Source organism: Channa argus, chromosome 11 (assembly GCF_033026475.1).
Source record: "Channa argus isolate prfri chromosome 11, Channa argus male v1.0, whole genome shotgun sequence".
NCBI classification, from domain to species: Eukaryota; Metazoa; Chordata; class Actinopteri; order Anabantiformes; family Channidae; genus Channa; species Channa argus.
The window spans coordinates 8,750,672-8,778,260 of record NC_090207.1 but is presented as its reverse complement, the minus strand read 5'-3'; the positions used below and the strand labels follow the sequence as shown (position 1 = coordinate 8,778,260).

Below are 27,589 nucleotides of genomic sequence, written 5' to 3'. Positions count from 1 at the left end.
CTGAACTGCAACATAGCCCTTTGCCAGCTTATGTCTGTTTGACGTTCGTCTGTTTGGAGAAAGTAAGATGAACTTCAGAAGGCGAGTGTGTCCCAGTGACCATGCAGCGGTGTGGCCTAGAGAGGAGTGAAACTGGAGCAGTGCCTAGCCGGTGTCTGTGTTGTGTGAGGGGGTTTGTAAGGGTCGGTCGAATGAAACAACAGTGACGGAGCTATAGGACGAACCCATCGTCATGCTTCACCTCCTCTGAGGCAACAGGGTTAGTGGAGAGAAGAGAGAGAAACAAGTGATGGAGAGGGAAACAAGATGTGGAGGAGAAGGGAATGAAAATCAATTGTAAGGAATCTGGGACACCAGTTTAATAAAGGAGCGATAGTTTTATTCAGAGGAATCATCCTCTGTAAGGCAAAACTATAAGGTTAGCTGCAGAAAACTTTATACTTTTCTTTCAGTTTAAAGTTTTTCTTTTGTAGACATTTATTGGCTGAAGCCTCTTTTTAGCCTTTTATTAAATCCTATTTATGGGGTGTGTTGACAGGGTTGACCTGTGAGACCTCCGTGTTTTGCTGTCTGGCACACTTAGGTGCTGGCACTGCAGGCAGTCAAAGTTTAGAGGATGAACGCATGCAAGGCTGAGTGTGAAAAGGAGATCAACAAGCTGCTGCGCTGCTTCTTTGGCTTCATCACTGGGACGGTAGTTCAAGGTATTTTCAGTTTTTCTTCTGGAGCTTCTTGTTAAAACAACAAAACAAATATGTGTCAATAATGGAAACAGGGTCTTTAATGGTAGTAGTTCTTTCACTGCATTTGTTGAATTGACTGTGGTTTTAGGAAAGTCAATGTTTTTATTACTATTAATTGAAACGTACCATAGTGTCCTTCATGAGTCAGTGATGGAAAGTAACTTACTGTAATTACACGAGTACTTTCCATGTTTTGGTCGCGTTTTGAGATGCTTTATTGAGTAGTTGCACTTTAAGCTTTTTTGTAGTTCTTTACATGGAAATATTTAACTTTTTACTCCATTACAGTCAGTTTCATATTAGGATTGTATAATAAAGGACAGAAAATCAACTTATACACTACAGTGCTATTTTGTTGTTTTTACAAAAAGAAGTCACATTTTAAATGTTTTTGAGTTGTAACCAGTTTCAAAAGACATTTTATCTTCAAGTCTCTAAGATGGTTTTTTTAACTCTTTGAGGCTCACGGAGGTCAAATTATTTAATACTTCACAGAAAAATTATTACTCCTTCCTACGCCATTAATCGTCCCTTATCTGTGGAACACTTTTTGCATGGTGATATGATGTCTTGACTTCCATGTTTCTCATATGGCTGAATTGCTGGTTTTGTATTATGCTCAAATGCGGAACCTTATGTAGCTTGCGTTTAGAGGTCCTGTTATATTTGTTGTTTATGTTGTGTGTATGTGTTTTCTATAATAATAAAATGTCTGTTTAACTGACTGCCAACCAAACTTCCCTTCAGGCAGAATAAAGGTGAAGAAATAGGCAAGTACGTGCCTTTTACTTGAGTTTTGAGCTCTTTATTTAATTGCTAATTTTTTTTTAAACTGAGAAGTTTTACCTGCAGTAAACTTTTGAGTAGGTGTACTGATGAACGTGTGATTGACCTACTATTGTAAAGCTTTTACCCTAAAGAAGCAGTGTAGCTTTACTTTACATTCTTTTTCATTTTTATCTTAGTTTTTTTGTGTACTCTTTTTTAAATACTGCTGCCATTGAAGTAAATGTAAAATTTGAAGTAACATTTTTTCAATCACTCTTTTTCCTAATAAAGTTTTATAATTACTGTTCTGTTCATTATTTACCAGTCTGTCCTTCTTAAGTTAGTCAGCACGTCCTTCCGTTCATCATTGATTAGCTGTAAGTCTATCCTCTGTCCTCCTGTGTCCTTTCACCCAATGAACACATCGCTTCATCAAGCCACCACCAGCTGAATCAGCACTCAGGTGTCCCTCACACTTCACCATTTTCCTTTGTCCACATTTATTCCTCCCTTCATTTTCTATTTTTTATAAATGTTGACACTACATCTGTCTGAACTTTCTACTGCTGTCTGTACATCTGATGCTCTTAAGATTTCAGTGAGGAATCCTCAGGGTGCAGTGTTTATAACAAAGGGACAGGAGTGATGATGATTAAACTTGTCTGCAGAGGAGGAACACCACACTTTTGTTTAGCCCCTCAGCATCGTACATTCCTCCGACACTCCTCAGTCTGAATCTCCAATGGAGTCAAGCTCATGTTGGAGTTCAGGTCTCCACTGATCCATTACCTAAACATAATTCTGCCTAAAGTAAGGATGAGGACCGGGAGAGAAAAAGCGAGAGGAGATTTGGTGGTTGGTAAAGAGAAATGATAAGAATAGGGAAAAAAAGAAGGAGGAAGAATGAGCTTGGATTAAAGTCCATGTTTTAATTGCACAGCTTTGAACCTGCCTGGCAGAGGTGGATTTATGAAAAGGACATTATCTAATGCGGAAGTGAGAGAGGGTTTGGTTCTGATGAGATCAAGCAGTTGGGGGGGTCAAGACAAAGAGAGCAGAAGTGAGAGAATCCTGAAAGGACTGCCATATTTCCCCTGATGACAAGTTTTGTATTTCTGCAGCTCTTGTAGAACGTTTTAGTGCTCAGGCCACACAGCTAATTTAAATGTCTGAAGTGATGTCTACTGAGTGTGGAAAGGGCAGTTCAAGTCAATACTGTGTGCAGCGTGAAAGAATCACAGTACCGACGATGATTGCATGATGTGAATGTACAGAAAACAGTAGGCAGACTTCTCCCATCTTCTATTGCTTTGTGGCTTGTTTTATTCATGTTTTGGTTCTTTCTAATCAGTCAATTCAGAAACTGATGAAGAGACAAACCACAGAGCCACCTATCAGTTTGCAGCTGAGTAAGCTTACATATGATCTCGGAATAATCTGAAAAGATTTGATCCCTTCTATCCTGTTTCATTTCCTTCTCTTTTGTCTATGGTTGTGTTAGTGAACGGGTGTGAGCTGCCCATCTGTGTTGCTGGTGTCCAGCGTCCCCTAGTGGACAGAGCAGAGATTACATGGCTGCTGGAGAAAAAGAAAATTGCAGATCTTTGAAATAAAACTTCATTATGACTGCTAATTTAAATAATTTACTTTTCAATAATTCACCAAAGAGTGAGAAATTCCCATTACACTCTCAAGAGTCCCTAAATTCCAATATTATGTTTATTTTCTCTAACAAACTGTCAAAATAAGGAAAATAATCTGTTTACTATAACAGCAGTGTACGAAACCACAAAACATTTGTATTCAAAATTTGATGAACTTTTTAAAGTACAGCTTTGATTTAAACAAATCATCAGTCTTTTGTCAGTTAACTCACGGCTGCTACAGCAACTTGCAGCGGTATTTTTCATTTAATTTTCTTAGACATCACGATTTCATAATTGGACTGTTTTAACTCATCATGGAGGTCAGTGTTTTGAAAAGATCGTTTTAATGAAAGTGATGTGGGGTTTTGCACCTTGAAATGACAATGATGAGATACACTGAAGCTGAAATAATGGATGTTGATTGACAGAAACTAAATTTGTATTTATTTTTAATATCTGACAATAAATGTAATACTTTTACATGCAAAATATGGAAACATTTCCTTGTTGCAGCCTGTCAAATGTCAGTATGGGCTGCATTTCTTTGAATTTTATTTTGTGTTCGTGGATCATTGGACACTTACATAGACAAAACAATCATTTGATCAGAAAATATATTGCAAATCAACTGAAAATAATGAAAAAAATACTGGTTACTTACTTTTTAGGACCTTTTACAATCCAGAACAACCACTGGCTCAACCAATCTTTGCAGCATTTCTTCCAGCTTCTTAATCAATAGAGTCTAAAAGCCCCACACCGTTAGCTACAATAATGTAATCACTCTAAAATCTGTTAAATGGGTATAGCACTGTAAAGGAACAACCATAATCTGTATTTGAGTTTGTGTTAACAAATAAAAAGGGACACGATTAATAGATATTACATTGCTTTCATACTTTTTTTTGTTTTCCTCACTTATCTAAAAAAGCTACAGGCAGTAGCTTAGCTAAACATGAAGGGTGTGAATGAAAGATGCAAACAACTAGCCTGTCTCTGTCCAAAGGTTAAAAATGAATAAAACAGATAATAAAAAATATGAGACTGAAGCTCTGATGTTGTTTGTGATGAGTGTATGAATCCATCTTATTAATTTAACCCGTATTTGACATGGCCTCAGTCACTCATCACAGTACTTGCTCACTTTGTCAAAGGTATCTTGACTCGCTTAGATACAAGTATCAGTCTGCCCATAATAACCTCAGAATGCACCTTTTCAGTGCCCGTTCAGGCTAATGCAGATGTGTAATGTGGCAACTAAAAGCACTCCTGCCCTCATTGACTTCCCCCTTTAGTGGGAGGTTTCGTTTGTCTATCGTGGCATTTTGAAGTATTTGACAAACAGGTATCAAATGAAAAAAGCTTAACACACTTTTAATAATAGTAAAGATAAGTTTAAACATTTTACTGAATGCAACTGTGAATCAGAAATATGGGCCAACAAAAACAGAAAAATTAAGCAACACAGCTCTTAATGTCCCAGCTCGACAAAAGTTTGTAGATAGCAGTTATGACTAGAAAGTTGATGAAGTAACTTTAGAGGAGAGTTGGTGAGTTTGATGTGAATGGGCCACTGTAAAATGTTCTAAATAATCAGGTTGCGGCACTTTTAGTTTATTGCTGTGTTAAAGTATAACACATTTTCCTCAATCTGATGATTGTCAGGTTTATCAAAACATTAACACATTGTGAAAGAGGTGGCATGTGATGACAAAGTTACTGAGAGGAGTAGGGTTTTGTATAATAATGGTCAGGATATGGGACGTATTGGTTTAATTTCTATTTGGAGATCGAACAAAAGAGAGGAAGTGAAGGTGGCACAGGGAAATGTGGAGGTGTGTGCAGTGTTTGTGATGTTAAAGGTCAGAAGCTCTGCTTTTCTGTTTGATCTTCTTCCTTTTTTTATCTCACTATGATGTGGTGTCACAAACTCAAACAGATTTTCAAATGTGGCCTCTGTCAAAAGCGCGCACACACAGACACACACACACACACACACACACACACACACACACACACACACACACACACACACACACACACACACACACACACACACACACACTAGTAAACTCTCATCACCTTTTGTACAGCACTGGACCATTCCTTTGTTGGTGGATGAGATCCAGCATTTGCCTTCTTTCAGTCTGGGCTGGGGTTTTTGTGCCAGGAATCAAACTTAGCAGCTCAGCAATCAAACTATTCTGTTAGCATTGATCTCCATGACTGAGCATTTAGTCTGGTAAAGTTTGAATCTTGCCTTGTTAGAGATCTCCAGCAGTATCCAAAGTATCTGAGAGCAGCTTGTTAACGGTGCTAGTGTTATTGTTGGAGTAGTTCAGCTGCATTATGGGAGCTGTGATGGCCGCTCTCTCTGTAGAGGCCAGGAGGCGCCTCTCTCGGCCCAGCTGCCTCTCTCACTGTGGCCACAGTGCAGCCAGGTATCATCGCTCAGGTAAGCGCTCGTATGGTTTCACCTGCAGACAATTATCTTCATTTCTCTTGTCTATTTCACTTCTTCACTCTCTCTGCTGATCACTAATTTCTTCATTTATTATTTTGCTTCCTCTAATTAAATTATTTAGTAATTGAATAATAATTAAAATCTATTGTTTATTCACAATTAGTGAATGAATTAAAGTTAATAAATCATTGTAATGATGTCATATCATGTTGTCTACGTTATAATTAACTGCCATTTAAAGTAACAACAGTAGTGGCAAAGTTAAGAGCATTAAGTGTTAATTTGATCATTTTAAATTTGTTTTTAGAAATATGTGCTAAACCACAATATATATTTATATTTGAAAAACATCCTTTTAATATGATAACATTAGGGTCAGTCATATCTTTCATCTTCCATTATTAAATAACACTACGAATTTCTTCTTCACTTGTTAACAGAAGGGTTTACACATAAATATACAAATGGTGATGTAACAAGTACTGCATTGCAGTAAAGGGCCACTTGTAATTCAGGTGAATATTCTTCTACTTTAGTCTCCAGAACGTTTATTGAAGAGCAGTAAATTTTCTTAGATAAGAAGTTTGTAAAATGTTAATACATTGCAATAACCCAAACAACTCAAAAGTAGTAGATATAACATAGCTAATTTTAGCTCCACCTCAACCACCTGCAACGTTAAGATACTGCCTACATGCATTTGTAATAATAATCGAATAATTGAATATTTGATAGTGTTATATTTACAGTAGTCTTTGAAATGCAGGAATTTTGCTTGTAGTAGAGAACGTATTGCTACCTCTGTAGGTGGGGCACAGCCAATCATTTAGATAGCACAGAAGAAAATAATAAACTATAACACCAATAGAACATGTGGACAAATATGTGGTAAAATTATGCAAACACATATAGAAAACAAGGGTATAAACACATCATAAAGATGACAAACACTAGCAAATAATTGTGAAGAAACATTTTGGGCTCATCGTAGATTTACAGGTAAGAAATTCCAGTAACAGAATGTAGTAAATTAGCAGCTGACAAATGTATTTAGACTCAAACCCAGAGACTGATTTAAAAACAAGAAACTGTTTAAAGTCTAAAATTGATTCAGAGCTAGTGTGAAGAGAGGGTTTAATGTGTTTCAAATTTCTTGTTTTACTGAACATCTTTACTGCTGCATTATGAATTAGTTTAAGTAGTTTTCTTTGGGAGACCTAAGTATCTCTGTGGGATTCGAAAAGTAGTACTGAAAATTCTTTAATACTTCTTCCACCTCTGGAGAATATTTGAATCACCAGACAAGAATGAAATGCTGTCATGAATGGGCTGCAGGTTGAATTCATTAGTACTTTCATAAGTGAACAATAAACCACAGGATATAGAATTATTACCTATACAATACCTCTACACACATTAGTGTCATGTCCGCGTGACTTCCTCTCCAAATGTGGTGAAGACTGAGGTGATTTTTGCTGATGTGTCAGACTGAGAGGAAACAGTCTGGATATTCTTTCCCTATTTACTGACTGTTGTGTCAGCAGGCAGCGCCAAGCCAACCTTTTAAAAACCTGTTAGCCTCCTAATGGCCTGCCCAGAGGAACCACTACACACATACACGCAGGAGACGGCACAAACTTGCTACACTAGTATTGATATGCAAGAGACACAAATGCACATATTCCTCCCTTAACCATCAATGAACCTACATAGATGGTGTGTTTGTGTGTTTTTCATGTGGGAATTCCTCTTCTACACAAAGTGGTGAGTGAAAGGTAAATTTGACCTTCAGGTTGGTGGATGCTCTCTAAAGATGGACACCACAGATTCTAACTTATAAAGAAATAACAACAGTAGAGAGTGAAACTAGATTTGTGATTTAATAAAGGATGGTTTAGACTTTTAAACTTTTCTGGTAATTTCTCAGAAACAGAAAAAAGTGGGGAAGCTCCACAATCACCACCACCTCACCAGAAAGATATTGATCGCTCTCACTCTGGCCTCCCATCTGTGTCTCCTACTGTATCTCAAGTCAATGCATTAATGCACACACACACACACACTCACACGTGGACACACACACACACCTCCATTCCCTGCATCTTATCCTGATGCATTAGCAAGTGCAGAGTCATCAGTTATCCTCTTTTGACCTGCTAAACAAAACCACATTCATACACATGCTCACACAGTCTAATAATATTTTTCCATTATAGCTATGACAAACTGTTGCACAAATTCTGGGAATTCTGGGAATTTTATGTATAGCCCTTCTTCTACAGGGTTCTTCATCACTGAGACACAGTCAGTAGTTCACAGAGAAAATAAAAACAGGTGAAAGCAGAGGGGCTTAAAGGCCGGGACACAGCTAGCTGTCCGTTTGCCGTGAGCCAGCGTCGGGATGTGGGGAAGTGTCTCTGCCTCAGCTTTGCAGTGTATCACACGCCGTTGGCATTAGTGAGAACCCAGTGGCAGCTTTGTTGTTGATTTGACATGTTGATCGGCGTAGGTCTGCAACTACACCCTTCAGGGAGTGACACTGCTGTTGGCTGTTCGGCTTAGCGAATGAGTCAACAGGAAGACGCCATATTGTGAACAATGCCAGTACAATTTGTACTGTTTTTGTAACTTCTTCTAGAAGTGGTTATAAACCATTTGTTGTGAGTGGTGTAAAAATGGTAAGCTATACACAAAATATTTAAAACAAGTTATTTCACCAATAAGTTTGACTGTTTTCCTCTATCTTGTTCAGTTGCTTAGTACATTTAGTATTTGCTTAATAAATATATTAAGGTTTTGTGTCTCCCAGAGGACAGAAGATAAAAATGAGCTTGTAGCTAAGTCTGCTATAATGCATAGCTTTTGTTTTTGTAAATGACAAATGAATGTATTAATAAAAACATTAACAGAGACAGGGACAGAGAAATGTCCAAAAAGTGGGACAGGCTCCAAATTATCCACCAATAGGTAGAAAAGCGCCAGACAAGTGCCGGCCATTTACCATTTACATTAGCAAGAGGGGGACAGTGATAGTGTTTACATGCTTGTATTAAAGACTGATTATAAATATAGGAACCCCTGAAATACAAATGGATGCAAAATTATGCAAATCAATCAAAAAGATATGCAAAATAATGAAAACAAGATGCATAACTGTCTTTTTAAGTGCAGGTCTTGTCTCTCTTTTAGGGGTCTGTTTTCTCAGTATCTTATTTAGTGATGTTATCTTAATATAACATTTCTTTCTATGTTTGCATTCTTTACTAAGAACTTTTTACAAATGTGCTTTTCTACTGTATAGCTGTGCTGCAGTCTGGCCCACCCATTAAAACATTTCTAAACCCACCTCAGGGTGACTAAGGAAAAGTCAAGAGCTGCATGAGGCAAAGACAGAAGGGACAGTTTGTAGAGGAAAGAGGAAGCTAAGCAGAAAGATAGAGAAAGTCTGTGGTTGGCCAAAGTTATGACAAGGGAAATGGAGGGAGGAGGAGGAGGCACACTGGGGCGTAAATGCGAATCAGATGGACAGACAGAGAAAAGAGGAGTGCAGTGGAGTAAGTGGAATCCAGAAGAGGGAGAGTGGGTTGAAGGTTTAAGGTGGAAAAGACACTCAGCTGGAGCGAAAAGTTGCAACTAGAAGCAGCAACAGTTAAATCCTGAAGCTGCAGAGAGCGGGGAGTGATGGAAAAATATGTGCAGAGGAGGTAGACGGCGAGGGAGGAGGTTTCTTTTCCCACAGCTCTTCAGCTCAGTTTCTCAGGATTTCCCTCCCTGGACGCTGCTGTAGCTGCACTAAGTGCCTTGTCTTCAGAGCCATACTCTTCCATATCTGGACCTGACTTTGGAGATCAGTAAAGTGGACGGAATAAGATGGAACAACACCACCGAGCCTAAATGTAAAAATTTAGAAGAAGGTGTTTGGTGGTCCTGAGGATTACTGATGGTTTTAAGAGAAATACAGCAGGAGAAAGCCGAAACAGTAGTAACTCTTTCTCACAATCAAACGCTTGATCGGTTTTTTAAATTATTTGAGCACAACAGCCTTGTTCTAACCAGTTCTTTATTTTTTTGCCCATTTCGTCTCATATTAATTATGGCGAGCAGCTGCTGCTCAGACTAGAAACTGCTGCGCATTTCACAGTATTTACAGCATGTTTTTGTTTCAGAACTGAGGTTTCAGAAATTGCTTGTGCGTTTGGTGCGTATAATGGGGTAATTTATTTATTATCGCTAATGTTTTGCCATTACATGGCATGGAAGATGACAGGGCTTGAGTCCTTTATGTTTTGTTCTCTGTATTTCAAAAGGTTTGTTGCATTGAACCAGACTTTCTTCTCCCTGAGGGGAGCAAAAGTATGAAAATGTACACTGAGGCAGCGCTAAATTCTTTGCTTTCCCCGAAAGACATTTTTATCTAAAACCAAGATGTGATTTATGAGTGTAAAATTTTGGTGTGAGGACTTATAACAGCTGTTTGGATTAAGAGCATGAGCAGTAACTTGTGTCTTCGCCAGTCTGAGCTCCTGAAAGTGCGAGCAGGAGGAAAGTCTGGAAAACGATTCTAAATGTCTCCTTTAATGCACTGTAACAAATGGCTCATGACACAACCCCCATTTTCCCTCATGGGTCTAGAGAAAGAGGTTTTCCATATATGTCGGCTTCCACATATTTTCCACTTCAGCATTGGTGTTGACATTAGAGCAGCCTTCATCCAGCGTGCTGGTCTGGTTCTCATGCTTTCTCCCGGGTCTGGAAACAAACTCATGCAGTCTCACACCAACCAGACTGATTCCTGTCATTTCTTGGCTCACCTCTATTGAAAACACTTGTTGTTGAGTAGCCTGGCCCAGCATTACTCAGGCCGGCCCAGGCTTCCCTTTAACTCTCCCTGGGGCCAGGCCTTCTCGTGCAATCTTGCCCTGGAGTAGCCTCCCTCCTTGTCCTGAAGTCATGGGGATCCAGGGCATGGAGCTGTTTGCCATCGGCGTGGTCATCATCCTTTTCATGGCAGTTCTCAAGCAGTTTGGCATCTTGGAGCCCATGTCCTCGTTTGAAGGTAAGGGCCCTGCTGAGGCCCCTGTACTCACTAACCGCCACCTGCAGTTTGGTTCCACTGTTCTCTGTCAAGTACACTGAGGATGACTCACTGCTTCACTTTACTGTAACTCCCCTGCTATATATGTTTATATAGTACTTATACTTTTTAAGCACTATATAAACATTTACACAAACACACTATGGGCATAAAGCATTTATTTATGCACAGGATTCATAACTTACACCCTGACAACTGAGGTTTACTGTAATGTCATTCATAATCTACCAGCCTCCACAGAGTTATAGTTGTTCATAGACACACTACTACACATTTACAACAGCTTGTAAGATGTAATGTCACTGCTCATAAATGTAAATTAGAAAAGGTGTGTCTACTAAATGAATAAATATGAATGTAAAGGAAAATGTTAATTGAGGTGCTAACCTTCTAGTTAACCCTTTAGTTTTTAAATATCCAAACCTATTGTTGGTGTATTACCAAATTTGGTAAAATACTAAAATATTACATTTTCCTTCAGCTGACCTGCTTTCTTTCAGTTTTCCTAAAGTTGACCTTTCTAGATTATCTGAAAAATGCATTGTCACATAGCCAAGTAAAACACAGGGCTCTTCTTTTTACTCCACAAAGAGTAAAATAAAATGTTTTTGTGTTTCTCAGCCAACCAATGCAAGGCTTTCACACACTAGACACTTGCCTCCTCATAAACACATCTGGCAGTTGGTTTATGCAAGAAATAGTCAATATTTTAATCACACATATGCAAAAAGGAGAAACTGAAGAATAATGTACACAAAGGAAAAAACACATTTTATTAGTTTACATTTTTTTTGTCTAATTGATGTTCTAGTGGTTTTGTTGATTATAAATTATGCTAACTATTGTGATAGTTTTAACAAACCACACCTTCATCAGATCCAGTACATACACTATCAATGTTGTCCCAATAACAATAATACATTGTTATAAGGGCTATTTTGCTGAGCTGCTTTTGTACTTTTGCATGTTTTTTTAATAATAATATATTGTAATATTGATAGTAAAGGGTCAGAAAACCTCTACTGGTCTGTTCAAGTCAAAAATATTAAAGTACACAAAATGTTTATATTTCACTGTTTAGTTCGGAAGTAACAAAGTGCTTTATACGCAGAGACAAATGTGAAGTAGAGTACAGGCACAACATGAGAAAACTAAATAAAACAGACATGAGGCATAGTTGCATAGTTTTATGGACTAATTGACCATCTGGCCAACAGTCAACAGTTGCCTTTTGACATACACTGCTAATAGCAGTCATGATGGACAATGTACAACATTTTAAACAAAATAAATAAGGCGTGGCTAGTTGTTTTATGAGTAGACAGTGTTCCTGCTCCAGAGATCATCAAATAAAGTAAAACTGAAATACTGTGATAGTTGTAAATTCAGTATTGGAGAATCACAATACAACACTGAAGATCAGCATCTGAGTGGAAAAGGTTAATGGGATGTTTGAGTTGCTTGCATAAAACCTTGGTAGACTGTGTACATTTAGGACTGTAAGAGAGACATCAGATATGGCTCTTCGAATGATACAGCTCCCTTTGATTAGACTTTTTAGGCTGAAGGCCAGCGAGTCAGAATGCCCTGCCGTCAGCGTGCCAAGACAATTACAGCAGGAAGGCTCCAGTCGGAACATTAGTGCTTCTCATACAGTTCGGCATCATGAGTAATAAATACAACAAAAACACCAGTGATGTCCTTTCATAATTTATCACTCCTCTCAATCTCTTCAATCTTCAGTTTCCCCAATATTGCCCTCATCCCTCCTCCCCCCTCTGTGGCAGGGCCTACACCCTGGTTTAGCATTACGCCACATCAATTATACATGCAGTATTGAACAGGCATTCTCTAAGGCCGCCTAAATATGGAGCCTGGAGTACTCCTCCAGGACCATGAAGGACACTGGCCATCCCTCAGTAGCCTCCAAAATTCTCATCACATGTCTTCATCTTCACTCCTTCGTCATCTCCCAGTGGAACTAATTTAGCATCTGCAGTTTCATTATCTCACCCGCTTCAGCGTCTTCATGTTAACTTTAGTATACTGTGGTACATTTTCTTTGACTGCGTATTTCCAGTATATACAAATGTATATTACTTCACTACTACTGTCATTTTTTTAAAGTTCATTTTCAAACTCTGATTTCACCTTTAAAATGATTAAATGTTCTGTAGTTTATAAATTGAATAGCTTCGAAGTTTAGTTTGTTAACTCAAATATGAGCAGTACTGGAAGAAGTAGTTTTTTGTAGAAATACTACAAGGTAAAACTATTCTTGTCCTGCACTTAATATATAACTTTAGTCAATGTACAAAAGTATCATTAGCAAGATGTCCTTTAACATTTATGCATGTGTTATATTTCCAGTGATAAAGTATATAATACTGTAATACTAAACCCCTCTCATTCTGATGTATATTAACTACTTTCACGTTTGATACTTTATTAGGTATCGTTATGTTGTAGTTGAAACTACTATTACCTACTTCATATATTTTGTGCTAGTAACGCATCATATTTAATAAATTGAATGTTGGAATTTTAGGCACAAAGCTTTTTTTTATAGGAGAACAATGGTTGAAGGTTGATTTACGTTAACAAGCTTGTGATGAATGGATCAAATTAAAACACATGCTCCAATGGATACAACTCAACATTTTAAGTGCAGTTTCCTAGATATTTCTTTATTTTATGTAACACCACTAAATTCTTATTTCTCTAAACCCTCCTGATAGTTTCCAGGTTTACAAAAATAGCACATATTTTTAATAGGATCTCAGTTTTTAAGACAACACTGTACTTTTGAAGTCCATCCTAATCCAACCATGGACCTTTATAGACAGGACGCTTGAGGGGGCAGATGAGGCCATGACATGCAATGAAAGTCCAACATTTATACCACCTGTTGGTGAAAATATTATGTTTTTTTAGTAAACATATTGTGAACTAATAAATGCTGATGTATAATTATAGGTTAAACACCTGTTAAAAATAAGATCTGCATGCCATAATTACCATAATCAGGATTGTTTAAAATACATAGTGGAGTAATTTAGATTTTTTACTAATGCAAAATGTAGATAATCCACTTATTACTTTTACTTGAGTAAAAGATGCAAAGTGGTACCATGTAGTGAAAAATATTTGTAGGCCAATACTTTTTCTACTTTTTACTTGAGTATGGAGTTTATACTGTAGGATATTATTTGTTTTCTTATATGGGTAAAACCATATCAGCCACATTATTATTTAAGTGTTTTACAGTGTTAAAACAGAAATTTGCTTTAAAACTGTGAAGGCAGATATTCTACATTTAGCATCAGGAGTACATTAAACATCATTTATCAGTAGCTGGCTATTAAGGTTTAATAGCTAATTTGTTGCATTATTGATGTCATCAGCACTCAAGAAAAGAGCCTTTAATGTTGCACTACAAAACAAATACGTACCTTCACACTTCCTGTGTGGATGTGTGTATGTTTGTGCTTATGTTTGTGAATAGTCCCGTTTAACGATCTGATCTCAAATCAAAACATAGTCTTTGATTGTTTTTTTAAGTTTTTTTAGTCTCTGATGTCAGTTGTGGGTTCTACCTTGGTCCTATTTTGGGATGAGATCAATGCCAAAGGTAGCCTTGGCTTTAGAGATGCATGAGCCTTTTCCTGAGGCTCTCTGATACCAGTATCTGGTATTTTTACTCCACATTTGACTCTCGCGCAGGATATTTTAGTCCGTAACATCAATACGCTGCACAGGGAGATGGGAGGTAAATTAGTGGTCTTATTTGCTTCCATCTATTTCCATGTTTTCGAATGGGTTTTAGATCATGTAACAGAGTATTTATAACATTCTAATTATCAGAATGAGGGTGTCACCCGGTTTCAAAAATTACATATTTAAATTTCATGTTGGATGTTCCGAACAAACATATAATGTATCAGCTAGTGAGAGGTGTTTCTACATATCACAGTGAAAGAAATATTTCCTCACTCCAAACTATCCTTAGTGCTACCTGTCTGTAAGAAAAGTTCTAATTTCTCTGGGGATGAGGACGACATGTTCCCTTTACCTTTTCCCCTCACACATGAAGCAACCAAGATTAGTTTAAACTGCATAGACTATTTGTATGAAAAGTGTAGGAATCCCGGATTTTAGTAACTCTGGAGTATTTGCACAGACAACAATTCTAAATTAAAGTGTCAGTTTATTACTTGACTGCTAATCCTTGGCCATGTCAGTCACCTGAAGCCAATCGAATGTCCATGTCACTGGCTGAAGGTAAAACAAATCAAGAAAGAACTAAAAATAACAGTGAAGAGCTGGCAGAGCATCACCACTAAGCATTGGGTATTAACCAAAATGTTAATATATGATTATGCTAAACTCAAAAAATATATTTTTTTGAGCTAGTGAAATTGGGGATCTGTGAACAAAAATAGTTTCATATTTTAATTCCTACACAGTTCTTCCAAAATTCTTAACCAAATCCTTTAATCAAAGCTGACATTTAAGAAGATACTGATTGTCCATATACAGTATATGTGGACCTACACTACTGCTAAGAATATAACAAAAACACATATTTATTTTTTCATCCTTTTTATTTTTAACACTTGAGAGATAAAAATATAAACATTTATTGTGATACATGCTGTAGTGACAGATATCTTTTTATACAATAAAGTCTTTTCTTTGGGTAAATATTTCACATATTATATGTAAGAACATCATAACAACAGAGCAAAGAACTTTGATTATAATTTAAATCTCTAGGAAGTAATCTGTTCATTTACATTTACTTTTAGTCATTTAGCAGACGCTTTTATCCAAAGCAACTTACAAGTGCGGTACAAGGCAAGCAAAAATCAGAGATTCAAGTGCGAGAAAGAGCGAAAAGGAAGCTTTTTTTTTTTTTAAATATAGATTTAAGTGCATAAGAAGATGCATTTTATTTTCAGTTAATGAAAAAACAACTCTTGTTCTGGTATCTTGTCTCCGTTGTTTCATGTTTTTCCACTAGAGGGAAGCAGCAAATTGTCCAAAATGAGACAATGAAATGAGATTTGAAGTGTCACAGGGCCTCTGGGAGCATTTTCTCACTGTTTGAGAATGAGTATTTGACAGGACTCTGCTGAGGTAATGCACTATTAAATCTGTGTTAGAGACCCCAGGAGAGCGAGGAGAACAATTAGAAAGTGGAGCTGTAAAACGGGATTCAGGACACCTGTAAACCTTTGCATCAGTTATCTTTGGTTCCTTAAGGGCTTTTTGTTTCCAGTGTGACATTTAGCAAAAATAATAAAATTTAAAAAATGCTAGTGTTGTCTATTTAGAGCTGCAATATTTGATTATGTGAGGTATTTGTTGTCATTTGATTGTAATTGGGGGGATTTTTGCTTTTCTCTGGTTCCTCAGGAGTTCACAGGTTAATTTGCTGAAGTGAAGATGTGAGGTGGAGGGAGGATAGAGAGGAGGACGCTGCAGAGCATCAATTGTTTTGTCGTGCTCAGCTGATACATGTCGTCTGGGTCTTGGATGAGGTTTTTGTCACCAAACCAGAGGGATTATTCATTGGAGGAATCCCAAACCAAATTTATGCCAAAAAAAATAAACTACATGTGTGATGTGAGAGCACCTAAGCTTGCTCTCTATCTGATTGGATTTCCCATGGATTAACATGGTGGTCAGCATTTTTGGAGGGGATTTTTTTTACTCCCGCTTTTTATAGATGTATTTTTACAGCAATAATCAAATCCACTTGACCTTAATAGAGGACCTGCATTTAGTTGTAGAGAATGTCATGAAAGATGCTTTTGTGTGAAGGAGAACACTGGGAAAAGACAGTCAATTAAAAAGGCAGGAGAGGAGTGCTAAATACAGTAACAGAAGCTGCAGGGGGGGAAGACAGAGTGATGAGTGAGTGACACTGTTTCAGAGACTGATGAACTGATGAAAAGGTGTGTAGTACGCACAATAATGTAGTAGTGGGGAAAAGGCAAGAAAGGGACCGTGGAAGACAAGATAGAAGAAGAGGGGAAGATGAGTGTGAGATGGGAGACGGAGGGACTTCAGACAGTTGGCATCGTCTGCTTGGTGATTATGTTCCTCAAACTGATGCATCTGCTTGGCTTGATCGACATCACTGAGACCGGTGAGGCAACATGGGACAGGGGCAGTGAGGAGGAGTAGGACGCGGCGGACATGCAGCGAGGGGGCTAAAGGATGTTTTCGTTTTGTTGCTTGTCTGTTTTTGAACTCCAATCCTCTTGTAGACCTTTGTGAAAGTCTGGATAATTATACCTAACGGGATGAGTAGGAGGATTAGTCTCACAATCTATCCTTTAGTTGTGAGGAGCTTACATAAAAGATACAAAATGCACAAAAGTGGTTTCTTTATTAATCAAGGATTGGAAAACTCGTTAAAGAATGGTGGGTGGACATCACCAAACCCTAAGAAACAACCAAAACCATCAATGTTCAATGTTTCAATACCCTAGAATGTTGGCCACATTTATGTTATGTAATTAGTTTACAACAACAAATAGATTTTGAAAGAAATACAACAGAAGATTAAAAGGAAGTTCTATAGGAAGTTGCAAAAATTATACTTGATATCAAAATGTCTGATCTTGAAAAACCACATCTATTTGTATGTGAGTCCTACAATAACAACATACTGTTTGTTATTATTAATATTATTAAGGTAACCCCAATTCCGAAAAAGTTGGAACAATGTGTAAAACGTAAATAAAATTTGCAATTTTCATAAACCCATATTTGATTCAAAATAGAACATAAACAACATATCAGATGTTGTAACTGAGATATGTTACCATTTCATGGAAAATATTAGCTCTTTTTGAATTTGATGTCAGCAACACATCTTGAAAAAGTTGGAAGTAATTGCTGCAAATCAAAAAGGAATTGGGGTTATATTTGCTGTTGTCAGTGGGCACGTGTTTGTTTTATAGTGTGTTTGCTGATGGTCTAATATTTTTTGTCAACTCACTAAAGACATGAGCTAAAGGGATGAATGTTCTGAAAAGGTTTCTGTGTCTCAGCTTTAAAATCTTTGGGGAAACTAGTGGTATAATATCTTCAGAGAAAGCATAAGTGCTACCAATCACTGTACAATAATTGTCTGGAGATGTAAGAAAATATAATTTGCCATTAAATTATTCTGTATATGAGTAAGACTGAGTATAATGCCTCTGTATACGTTAATGGCTCATTAGCTTATTTTCTTCTGGCATTAGGAAGGATTCTGGAAAACTAATTGAGTAACCTCAGCAGCTGTCAGATAAGAGAGAAAATTATGCTGTTGTTAATGTCCTTAATACTGTAGAACTATTAAAAAAACATGAAATCACTCAATTCAAGCACTCTTCTCACTTAATGGCCATTATAAACAATATTTTCAACTTATTTGCAATTTATCTTTTGCAATTTATCTGACACCAGCTGATAAAACTGACCCAGAGCCAATGTGTCAGTCAGGTCTATATGACATGTCAGACATGTCGCTCACTTCAGTGTGAACATGATCTACCATAAGCCTTTCAACTGAAACATTAAACAGGTTAATAATCAGCATAAACTTGGGCTCGGGTTAGACCAACAGGGGAGACCTACTTTTGATTTGAATAATTTTCTCAGTGGGATCTGGTGGTCACAAGGTCAGAGGTCAGCTCCTGCCATTTCCTTCTGAGCTCCACCATCTGATTGTTTTATCTGAACCCTAAAGGCAGAGTTTTCAGTGTATTTGTTTTACAGGGTATTGTATTGCTCTGCTCTGTGGATGTTTTACCATAATATAACTGCTCAGGAACCATCATATAAACCACTCTGATCTGATTTGACTTGTTTTCTTTTTTTCCTTTTTTTTTCTTCCTCTTACTATCCTTCTCCCACTATTCTCCATTTACTCTTTTACTCCATCCATTGGTGTCAACACCCCTCCTCCTCTGTTCTCTCTGTCTGAAGATGGTGAGTATGATAACAGTAGAAACCCAAGTATACTTTGAGAAAACTTCCCTCCTTTCTTGAATGTTTTCTTTCTCCCAGTCGTGCAGTGCTTTCTCTTAGTGTGTGACCAGAAAAGCCTCATTACATTGTGATTTGCCCTGTGAGTTAAAAAGCAATTGAATTTATGAAATTCAGACTTTCTGCAGTGGCTTTTCTTTAAAGCCCAAAACCTGTTTGGTGACATTTCTGCCATAAAGAAAGTACCTTCCCGTCTTTTTAACTCCCTCGTTCACTTGCATTTTGCTCCTCTCTCTTTTACACTCGCACGTTTCTTCTCCTTCTCTGTAATAAAAAAATACACCCTGTTGAATGTGTGATCCCACCCATTCCTGGACCTGCATCCACACACTCAATGTCTGCCTCATCCTGCTTCCTTTTTTCCTTTCCTGTCTGTCTATCCACCCCTTTCTCTCTCTTTCTCTGTTTCTCCAACAGACAGCAGCGACAGTGATTTGGAGTTGTCGACGGTCCGTCACCAGCCGGAGGGGCTGGATCAGCTTCAGACTCAGACAAAGTTCACCAGGAAGGAGCTTCAGTCTCTCTATCGAGGCTTCAAGAATGTATGTTTGAGAGCTGAGATGGTGTTTATTCATTTGCTACCATTATTTTGCTTTATAAACTTGATTATCCTAAATTATATTTCTCTTTTTCTTTTTTTCTTTGAGCAGGAGTGTCCCAGCGGGATGGTTGATGAGGAGACATTTAAGTCCATCTATTCTCAGTTTTTTCCCCAAGGAGGTTAGACTTTAAAACAATCTCCCCTCTTAGGGGCTGTGTGGAAATTATAAGTGGGGTCAGAAACAAAGGGAGGGTTGGTCCAATTAATGGTTACTAAAGGTTTTTTTTTAAACCAAATGCTTTTTTCTTGACAAATTTTGCATGTTTTTTTGCAAGATTTGCAAGAGACACTTAAGAGTATAGATTATCACAGTGCAGAAAGAAGTGTACAGATCTTCTACTTTAATACATGCAAATCAATCTACTCTGCTCCACCCAGCCCTCCCTCCCTATGATCCACTTATACTATCTGCGACACTCTGCCACAATCTGTACAGTCATTTACCTATTAGCCAATCAGCAGGGATTTAACATTACCTCTCCAAAGAGCACACTTTTTTCCCCCGCCTACATCTGTTGTAAAGTTAATAGACTTACGCTACACTATAATTCATGCTTATCTCAACCAAACCATTTTATTCAAATATTATAATGCTGAAGCTAAATGTGCACTGTTTGCTCATCCAGTAATATTGGTGCAAATTGTTTATTTAGAGAGGCAAGAAAACACAGTCTTATTGTACAATTTAGGCAATAACATTGTTATAATAACTAATTGAGCCTAAGCAGAGTTAGACGAGGAAATTAGAGGGAAAGGTCCAAAGCAAGTAATAAAACCACTGGGACTCAAACATAAGGTCCAGCCCTCCTATCCACTCTAATAATTTTCTGTCTTTTCTGTCAATTTTTACTAGGTCCTTTGGAAAATCACAGCCCAGTTAATCTATGACTGACTCCTTTTGTTCACAGACGCCACCACCTATGCTCACTTCCTGTTCAACGCATTTGACATTGACAGAAATGGTTCGATCCGATTTGAGGACTTTGTCATCGGCCTGTCGGTGTTGCTCAGAGGTTCAGTCACTGAGAAGCTCAACTGGGCCTTTAACCTCTATGATATTAATAAGGATGGCTACATCACTAAAGAGGTGTGTGTGTGTGTGTGTGTGTGTGTGTGTGTGTGTGTGTGTGTGTGTGTGTGTGTGTGTGTGTGTGTGTGTGTGTGTGTGTGTGTGTGTGTGTGTGTGTGTGTGTGTGTGTGTGTGTGTGTGTGTGTGTGTGTAAACTGTTTTTTTTTTGTCTGTAAACACAGGCAGATGTCATATTTCAAATTATCCCCGCAATATTTTTTTATTGCCTTTGAATTAGTGCACAGGCAGTCACACACAAACTACAGTAAAGAGCTCATATATTACTTCAAATTCAGTTATTATGGAACTCAGTTTTTACATGAATTAAGTTTATTATGTGTTGCATTTAAAGCACTTTTTGTGGGGGTGAACATTACATCAACTTTGTTGTAAAGATTGATTCCTGGTAACATCATAATCAAAATCACTTCCACATTTTCCTTTTTTTTAAATGCCACCACTAATTTGTTGAAGCTAATCAAAGATGGATTTTGTAGGAAAACATACTCCTTTAAAGTAACAATTAAAAAATCCGACTATATGCAGGTACTGTGCACCTGCTTGGAATGATGTGTTAGTTTCTCTTTCCATTTATCATGTTTCAAATCTAGAACGTCCATTGTGGAAATTGTTAAATTAAGATTACATCACATACAGTATGATCACATGTATGTGACCTATAATTTGCCAAACCTCAGAAATGACACATGTTGGTTTTTATGAACTACATTTTGGGTAATGTAATATTAATTTAGGGTGAAACCAAAGTAATATTGTGACTTTCTGATTGGTCTGAGAGGTGCTGCATTGTTCATGCTTAATCTTTTCTTGTTCGTGTTTGCAAAGTAAGTCTTATTTACACGTGGTATAATGTACAATTAGAATCTAGTCACAGTGGATGAAAAGCAATAAATTATTGTTTGAACTTTGGTTCTTTCCTGTTCTCCTCAGGAGATGTTGGCAATCATGAAGTCAATCTACGACATGATGGGGAGGTACACCTACCCCTGTGTTAGAGATGATGCTCCATCTGAACATGTGGACAAGTTCTTTCAGGTTGCACACAAATCTTCCCTGAAGATGTTCTTACAGATTTTTCTTTATTTTTTATTTTTTTTACATAATTTTCTTTTTCCTGCAGAAAATGGACAAAAATCGGGACGGTGTAGTGACTATTGAAGAGTTTATTGAGACCTGTCAGAAGGTGAATCACTTCTTTCTATCCAGCACCACTCACTTAAAAAAAAATCCACAAACAGGTGCTGCACTGGCAAAACCAAAACCACCTTAGCACCTGTACTTTTTTTCTGTGTGATTTTCATAATAATAATGATAATAATAGTCATATTTCATTAGCTGAAGTAGTACAAGTAAGAATAGATTGTCAATAAGGGTGTGACACCACTCGTTCTTCACTGTCTGCACTTAATTAATGTGGTATAAAATGTTCCTTGCTCAGCATCATTTTCATGTCTATTAGGTTTCACTCTAATCCAATATTTAGAAATCATATATATTTACAATTATTGATTTTGCACAAATAAAACATCTTATATGATCTTCCAAAGTAACATCACTAAATAAATTGGCATTGATTTCTTGTAAACTATTGAAAGTGTTGGGAAAATCATGTCATATTTCTTGACTCAGCATAGATGTGATGACTCAAAAGTTGCTTTTAGGCATGACTGCAAGCAGGCGGAAGTAACTTGTTAAATGTGTTTTATCTCTCACACCCAGCAAAAGTGCAACTTCAGGGCATTTTTCTGAGAAGACTGATAAATATGGGCATGTGTTAAAAGCCAACCACACATTTGCAGGCTTATCATGAGTCTGCTGAACTACAGCTAAACAACACATAACCCAAATATGCAAATATTGTTTAAAAAACACCTTGTTTGATGGTATTTAAATTTGAATTGCACCCTCTAAACATTTCCGTGTTTTCTATTTACTAGTGTTAGATAAAATACCAAACAAAGTATGATTGTTTTTTTTTTTCCTAAAATAGCTCATCATGCAGGCATAGCTAACATTAGATAACATTCAGCAAATATCTGACTTTTGCCTTCTTTCAAGAACTGTTTTCTACAAAGTTAGAGTAAATATTAAGATTGAGATCATCTGTATGTTTACTTAAATATTGGGCAACAAATCTGCTGCAATACTAACAGCTGTACTAACAGAACTCCGAAACAGATCAAAGTGGGAAAAAGGTTTATATCTTTTATCTTTTATATAAAAACCTGTACATTTTTATATTAAAAAAACTTTGGTAATTGTCTTGTTAACATATCATATTTCACAAATTACAAAAGTAGTAATTGTGCCAAAGATCTCAAATATAAGAGCATAGCTTCAAACTATCAAAAAAACACAAATCTGGATGTGGTTATATGTGTGTTACATTGCTACAAATCGATTACTCTGTTCCCCTTAAACCAAACAACCTATTCCACATTTAAAAGTGCTTTAGCAAGTAAACTACTACTTTTCTTTTTACAGTACTGTACATTACTTTAAAACAGGATACCACTAACCTACAAAAAGTGGTGGTGGAAATATTATTTACTTAGGTAAAAATATGAAAACATCTTTGCAAAACAACTTTAGTTAAAAAACTGACATTTCTGTCACCATGTTTAACTTTTGGACTAGTCTTATAAAACAGATTTGAGTTTTGAATATAGCTGCATACAATATGGCTTTAACTGGTTTCATTAGCAGTTCCGTGTTTACATTAAGCGTGTGTTAAAATATTGTCATTAAATACTATTTAGCTAAACTTTAACTTAAATATCTAAGATTTAGCGTTTATAACACTATTTTAACTGCAAATCACCAACATCATTATTACTGGGTTGAACAAGGTTACAATTATTGATTTAATTTGCTGCTGCATCTGCCAACAGCACTTTGCCCACATTAGGCTACAGCTGAACAAACATGTTTTCTAAGGTAATAGTTACATTAACTCCATCATCGATTGAGGAAAGTCAGCAACCACCCCAAATTCAGTGTGTTAGAAACTCTTTGCTCAAACTACTCTTGGTTCTATCATTGCTGTTGCTGCTGTGTTTCAAAGATAAATGTGCTTTAATGGTCCCTATTTCTCTTTTAATTTCTACTGAATTGAACAGGAAATTCTGTCCTTTATTTAGCTATTGCAGTGACTGGATCTCAGGCCTATTGGGCACAAACCCAGGGGCCCTGAGTACTTGTCAAAGAGATCAGGAGTGACAAATACTTAGAAAGTGTTACCTTATAACCACATCAGCATGTGTTTGAGTCACAGAGCTTATACAAAAGTAAAAATAACCTGACCAAAGTGAAACTACATCACTACTACAGATTAGCAAATCTCATTAACCCATATTTTATTACAATAAAACATAAAGAGATGTGAAATCAGATGTTGAAACTGAGACATTTTACCAAAATATTAGCTCGTTCTGAATTTAATAGCAGCAACACATCTCAAAAAAGTTGCAAGAGGGGCAACAAAACTCTGGAAAAGTAATTGCTGCAAATAAAAAAAATGGAGGAGCATTTGACAACTAATTAGTTTAACTGGCAAAAAAAAAGGAGGATTTCAAAGATGCAGAGCCTCTCATTTGTAAAGATGGACAGAGGTTCATCAATCTGTGACAAACTACGTCTAAAAATTGTGAAACAACACTTTCCCACCATATAATATTATCAGGAGAATCAGGAAGAATCTCTGTGCACAAGGGACAAAACAGGATGCATGTGATCTTCGGGCCCTCAGGCGGCACTACATTAAAACAGACATGATTCTCTACTGGACATCACTGCATGGGCTGTGCAATCCACAAATATAAGTTAAAGCTGTATCATGCAAAGAAGAAGCCATATGTGAACTCGATCCAGAAAGGCACTGTGTTCTCTGGGCCAAAGCTCATTTAAAATGGTCTGAGGCAGAACGGAAAACTGTTCTGTGGTCAGATTAATCAAATTTTGAAACTTGTTTTTGGGAAACCATGGAAACCCTGTCCTGTGGACTAAAGGGGAAAGGGACCATCGAGCTTGTTATGGCGTGGGCATCCCAGGTTTAAGCGCAAAATAGGTTCCCATTCAGACGGCGTCTCTTTTAGGGAAGGCTCTGCATATTTCAACAAGACTAGGCTAAACCACATACTGCATCCATCACAACAGCATGGCTTTGCCATGGAGAGTCTGGGTGCTTAACTGGGCTTCCTGCAGTCCAGAATTTTTACCAATAGAAAACATTTGGAGCATCATAAAACAAAGAATCCGGCAACAAAGGCCCGGTCTATTGAGCACCCAGAACCTTGCATCAGACAAGAATGGGACAACATTCCTCTCCTAAACTCCAGCAACTAGTCTCCTCACTTTCCAGACTCTTCTGTTAAAAAAAGGGAGGATGCTACACAATGGTAAACATCGTCCTGTTCCAACTTTTTTGAGATGTGTTCCTGACATCACATTCAAAATGAGCTAATATTTTCCATGAAATGGTAAAATGTCTCAGTTTCAACATCGGATATGTTGTTTGTGATCTATTGTGAATAAAATATGAGAATCTGATGGTCCTATGTCTGTCTATTGCCCGTCTGTGCCCAGGGGCCCATCCTAATCCTTATAACACTGTTGAATTATATTATTGCAAATCCATCAATGTTGACTTTTCTTAATGTAATAAGCAGATAGAGTCTACCTAGGAGGGTAGGAGGTTATTAAACCTGCTTTCTCGGATGTGTTCTAAGCTTTTGCTCAATTCAAATTCTGATCAAATGATAAACGCTTTTCTTTATCTTTTTTCCAGGATGAGAACATCATGAACTCCATGCAGCTATTTGAGAATGTGATATAAGGAATTAGGATGCTTTTCTTGTTTTCCTTTACTTGCCCATGAGTACAACACACACACACACAGAAAGCACACCTATGCACCTCACCCACACTTCACAAAAAGCATGACATCTTGGCACATAGAATGTAGGTAAATATAGGGCAACTAGAAGTTTTTTAATTTCTCGCCACGCTCCGTTAGCTGTATTTTGCAACTGCTTTAGGATTAAAAGGACTGCTACATACAGAAGAAGATCTTCCAGGGTAAAATCCCCATCTTTTCAGTGTGCTAAAGAAACAGAAGACATGAAGATGCTTACAAGAATCCACTGACTTGAGCACATATGGATCCTAGCTTTAATACACCTCATTTCTCTCTCTCTCTCTCTCTCTCTCTCTCTCTCTCTCTCTCTCTCTCTCTCTCTCTCTCTCTCTCTCTCTCTCTCTCTCTCTCTCTCTCTCTCTCTCTCTCTCACACACACCCACACACACACATTCTCAAATACACTCAAACCTGCTGTTTTCTCAAGCATTTTTTTGATCACTGGACTAGCAGCACAGAAACAAAACAATAAAGCTGGGACAAAAAGACAAATGAACTACAGCATGTTTGTCATCAAATATGTAATGTGGAATTAGCTTGCACTACAATTTTAAGACTGTATCATATGCGCCTGTAATGAAGGCACTGTACATATCTGCACCTGCTACACAACTGATTGAAACCAGTGTGTATGTATATATGTATAGTTAATAGTTATATATTCTACGTTGTCTCTGTCTCATCTGTGCTGCACAGAGTGATGGAATAGGAGAAGAATTTGGAATCTCTGTGTTAATTAGTTTTACGTCATGTTTATTAACAGTGCTTCGCAGAATTTCAATAGGTTATTCAGATGTTTCCCTTCTTTTGTATTTGGCAGATTATTTTTAGCTCGTCTAATTGGAAAAGTGAGTCTGCGCAGTACTGTAAAGAAATAAAAGAGCTGTTAAAAGTGTTTGTTTATAATGGATTAAGGTTTTATTTAGGTTCTTTAGTATCCACGAGCATGCTGACTCTAAGTGCCACAGTAATATGTATAGTACAGTGGGACCTTTGTGATGTCCAGAAATTAAAGATGCTGTCAACAGATGTGAAGTCTCTCTTTTTTTACTGAATTCACCACATTTACTACATTTCCCCTCTTCTATGACATATTAAAACAGCAAAACATTGGGGTCAACAAATATAACATATCCAGCAGAAATGACATGCATCAGTAATTGACGAAAACAAATGTAACACACAAATATTTTTTTTACAAATTGTAAGGGATAGAATTTAATTATACTGTGCATGAAAAATTAGTTTCTCATTTCTTTTTTAACCAGCTATATAAAGTATCTGAAAACATACAGTATCTTAAATCTCTGTATTTAGTTAAAACTTTATCTATAGTCTTTATTTTCGTTTTAGGAGGAAGATGTACTTTTAACTCTACATTTATCTAATAGCTGTAGTTGCTTTGTCTCCTTATACGAAAACATTCCCAATTATACTTCTCAGACGGTTTTGACATGTAATATTACATTTTGAAGCCCAAAGAAGTCAAAGCATCCAATATTTCACAGGTCTGTGTAGTAGAACTCCCATTAATCATCATGCAACCTTTTCAGATGCAGTATATTTTGTGTATTTCACAATGTGTATGAATTATCCAAATATCATGGCGGTGGTGTTTTTCTTCTTGTTCTTCTTCTGCTTGGTTTTACTGGCAGTTGGCAACAATTGTAAAAGAAGCATTTGCCTCCCACTGCTCTACAATGTTCGATCTGTCGAATTCTGTTTGTTCTAAATACTGAAAAAAGTTTACTCACCCCTTAATTATTTTGAGATCAAACTGTATTCTGGCTAGTCTTAGTTCCTCCTTTATTTGCTCTTACTTTACTTACAAGACTCAAGATTCAAATAACTTTATTGATCGCATGGGGAAACCAAGACACTAGACAAGTACAAGTACAAACTGCTGATCAATAATTAAGAAAAAACGTTCTAGAGGAATAAACATAAATTAAATAAAAATAATAAATGAATTGAAAACAATGGTCCATTTTGACCATGTAATCCCCCTCCGTTTTACAGAACAGCTTAATGGCCACAGAAATCATTTCCTGTGGTGTTCTGTGGAGAACTTGACTGTGATCAGTCTCCGGCTGAATCTTTGTATCTGTGGCACTCCATAATGCCATGCACCCATCTACGTGTGAGTTAGAAAGACCTGCTCTCTTCTTGACCTAACTATGTGTTAACATTATAGTTGAAAATGTTTAAAAACCTGCTGATT

General features: G+C 37.1%; 1 protein-coding gene across 4 annotated transcripts in view; it reads left to right on the top strand.

Moving 5' to 3' along the window:
• Nucleotides 1-25,709, top strand: part of kcnip3b (Kv channel interacting protein 3b, calsenilin) — a 39,207-nt gene extending 13,498 nt beyond the window's left edge. For 2 of the 4 annotated variants that reach the window (XM_067520143.1, XM_067520142.1), the window contains exons 3-8: nucleotides 19,180-19,304; nucleotides 19,413-19,482; nucleotides 20,272-20,450; nucleotides 21,384-21,488; nucleotides 21,574-21,636; nucleotides 25,240-25,709. In XM_067520143.1, coding sequence (XP_067376244.1) covers nucleotides 19,180-19,304; nucleotides 19,413-19,482; nucleotides 20,272-20,450; nucleotides 21,384-21,488; nucleotides 21,574-21,636; nucleotides 25,240-25,287 — 590 coding nt within the window. In that variant the 3' untranslated portion in view covers nucleotides 25,288-25,709. Of the gene's footprint in view, nucleotides 1-9,141; nucleotides 10,678-15,656; nucleotides 16,871-19,179; nucleotides 19,305-19,412; nucleotides 19,483-20,271; nucleotides 20,451-21,383; nucleotides 21,489-21,573; nucleotides 21,637-25,239 lie in introns of those variants that run through there. The other 2 variants (XM_067520145.1, XM_067520144.1) reach the window with 2 other exon arrangements.
• Nucleotides 25,710-27,589: the final 1,880 nt, after the last annotated feature.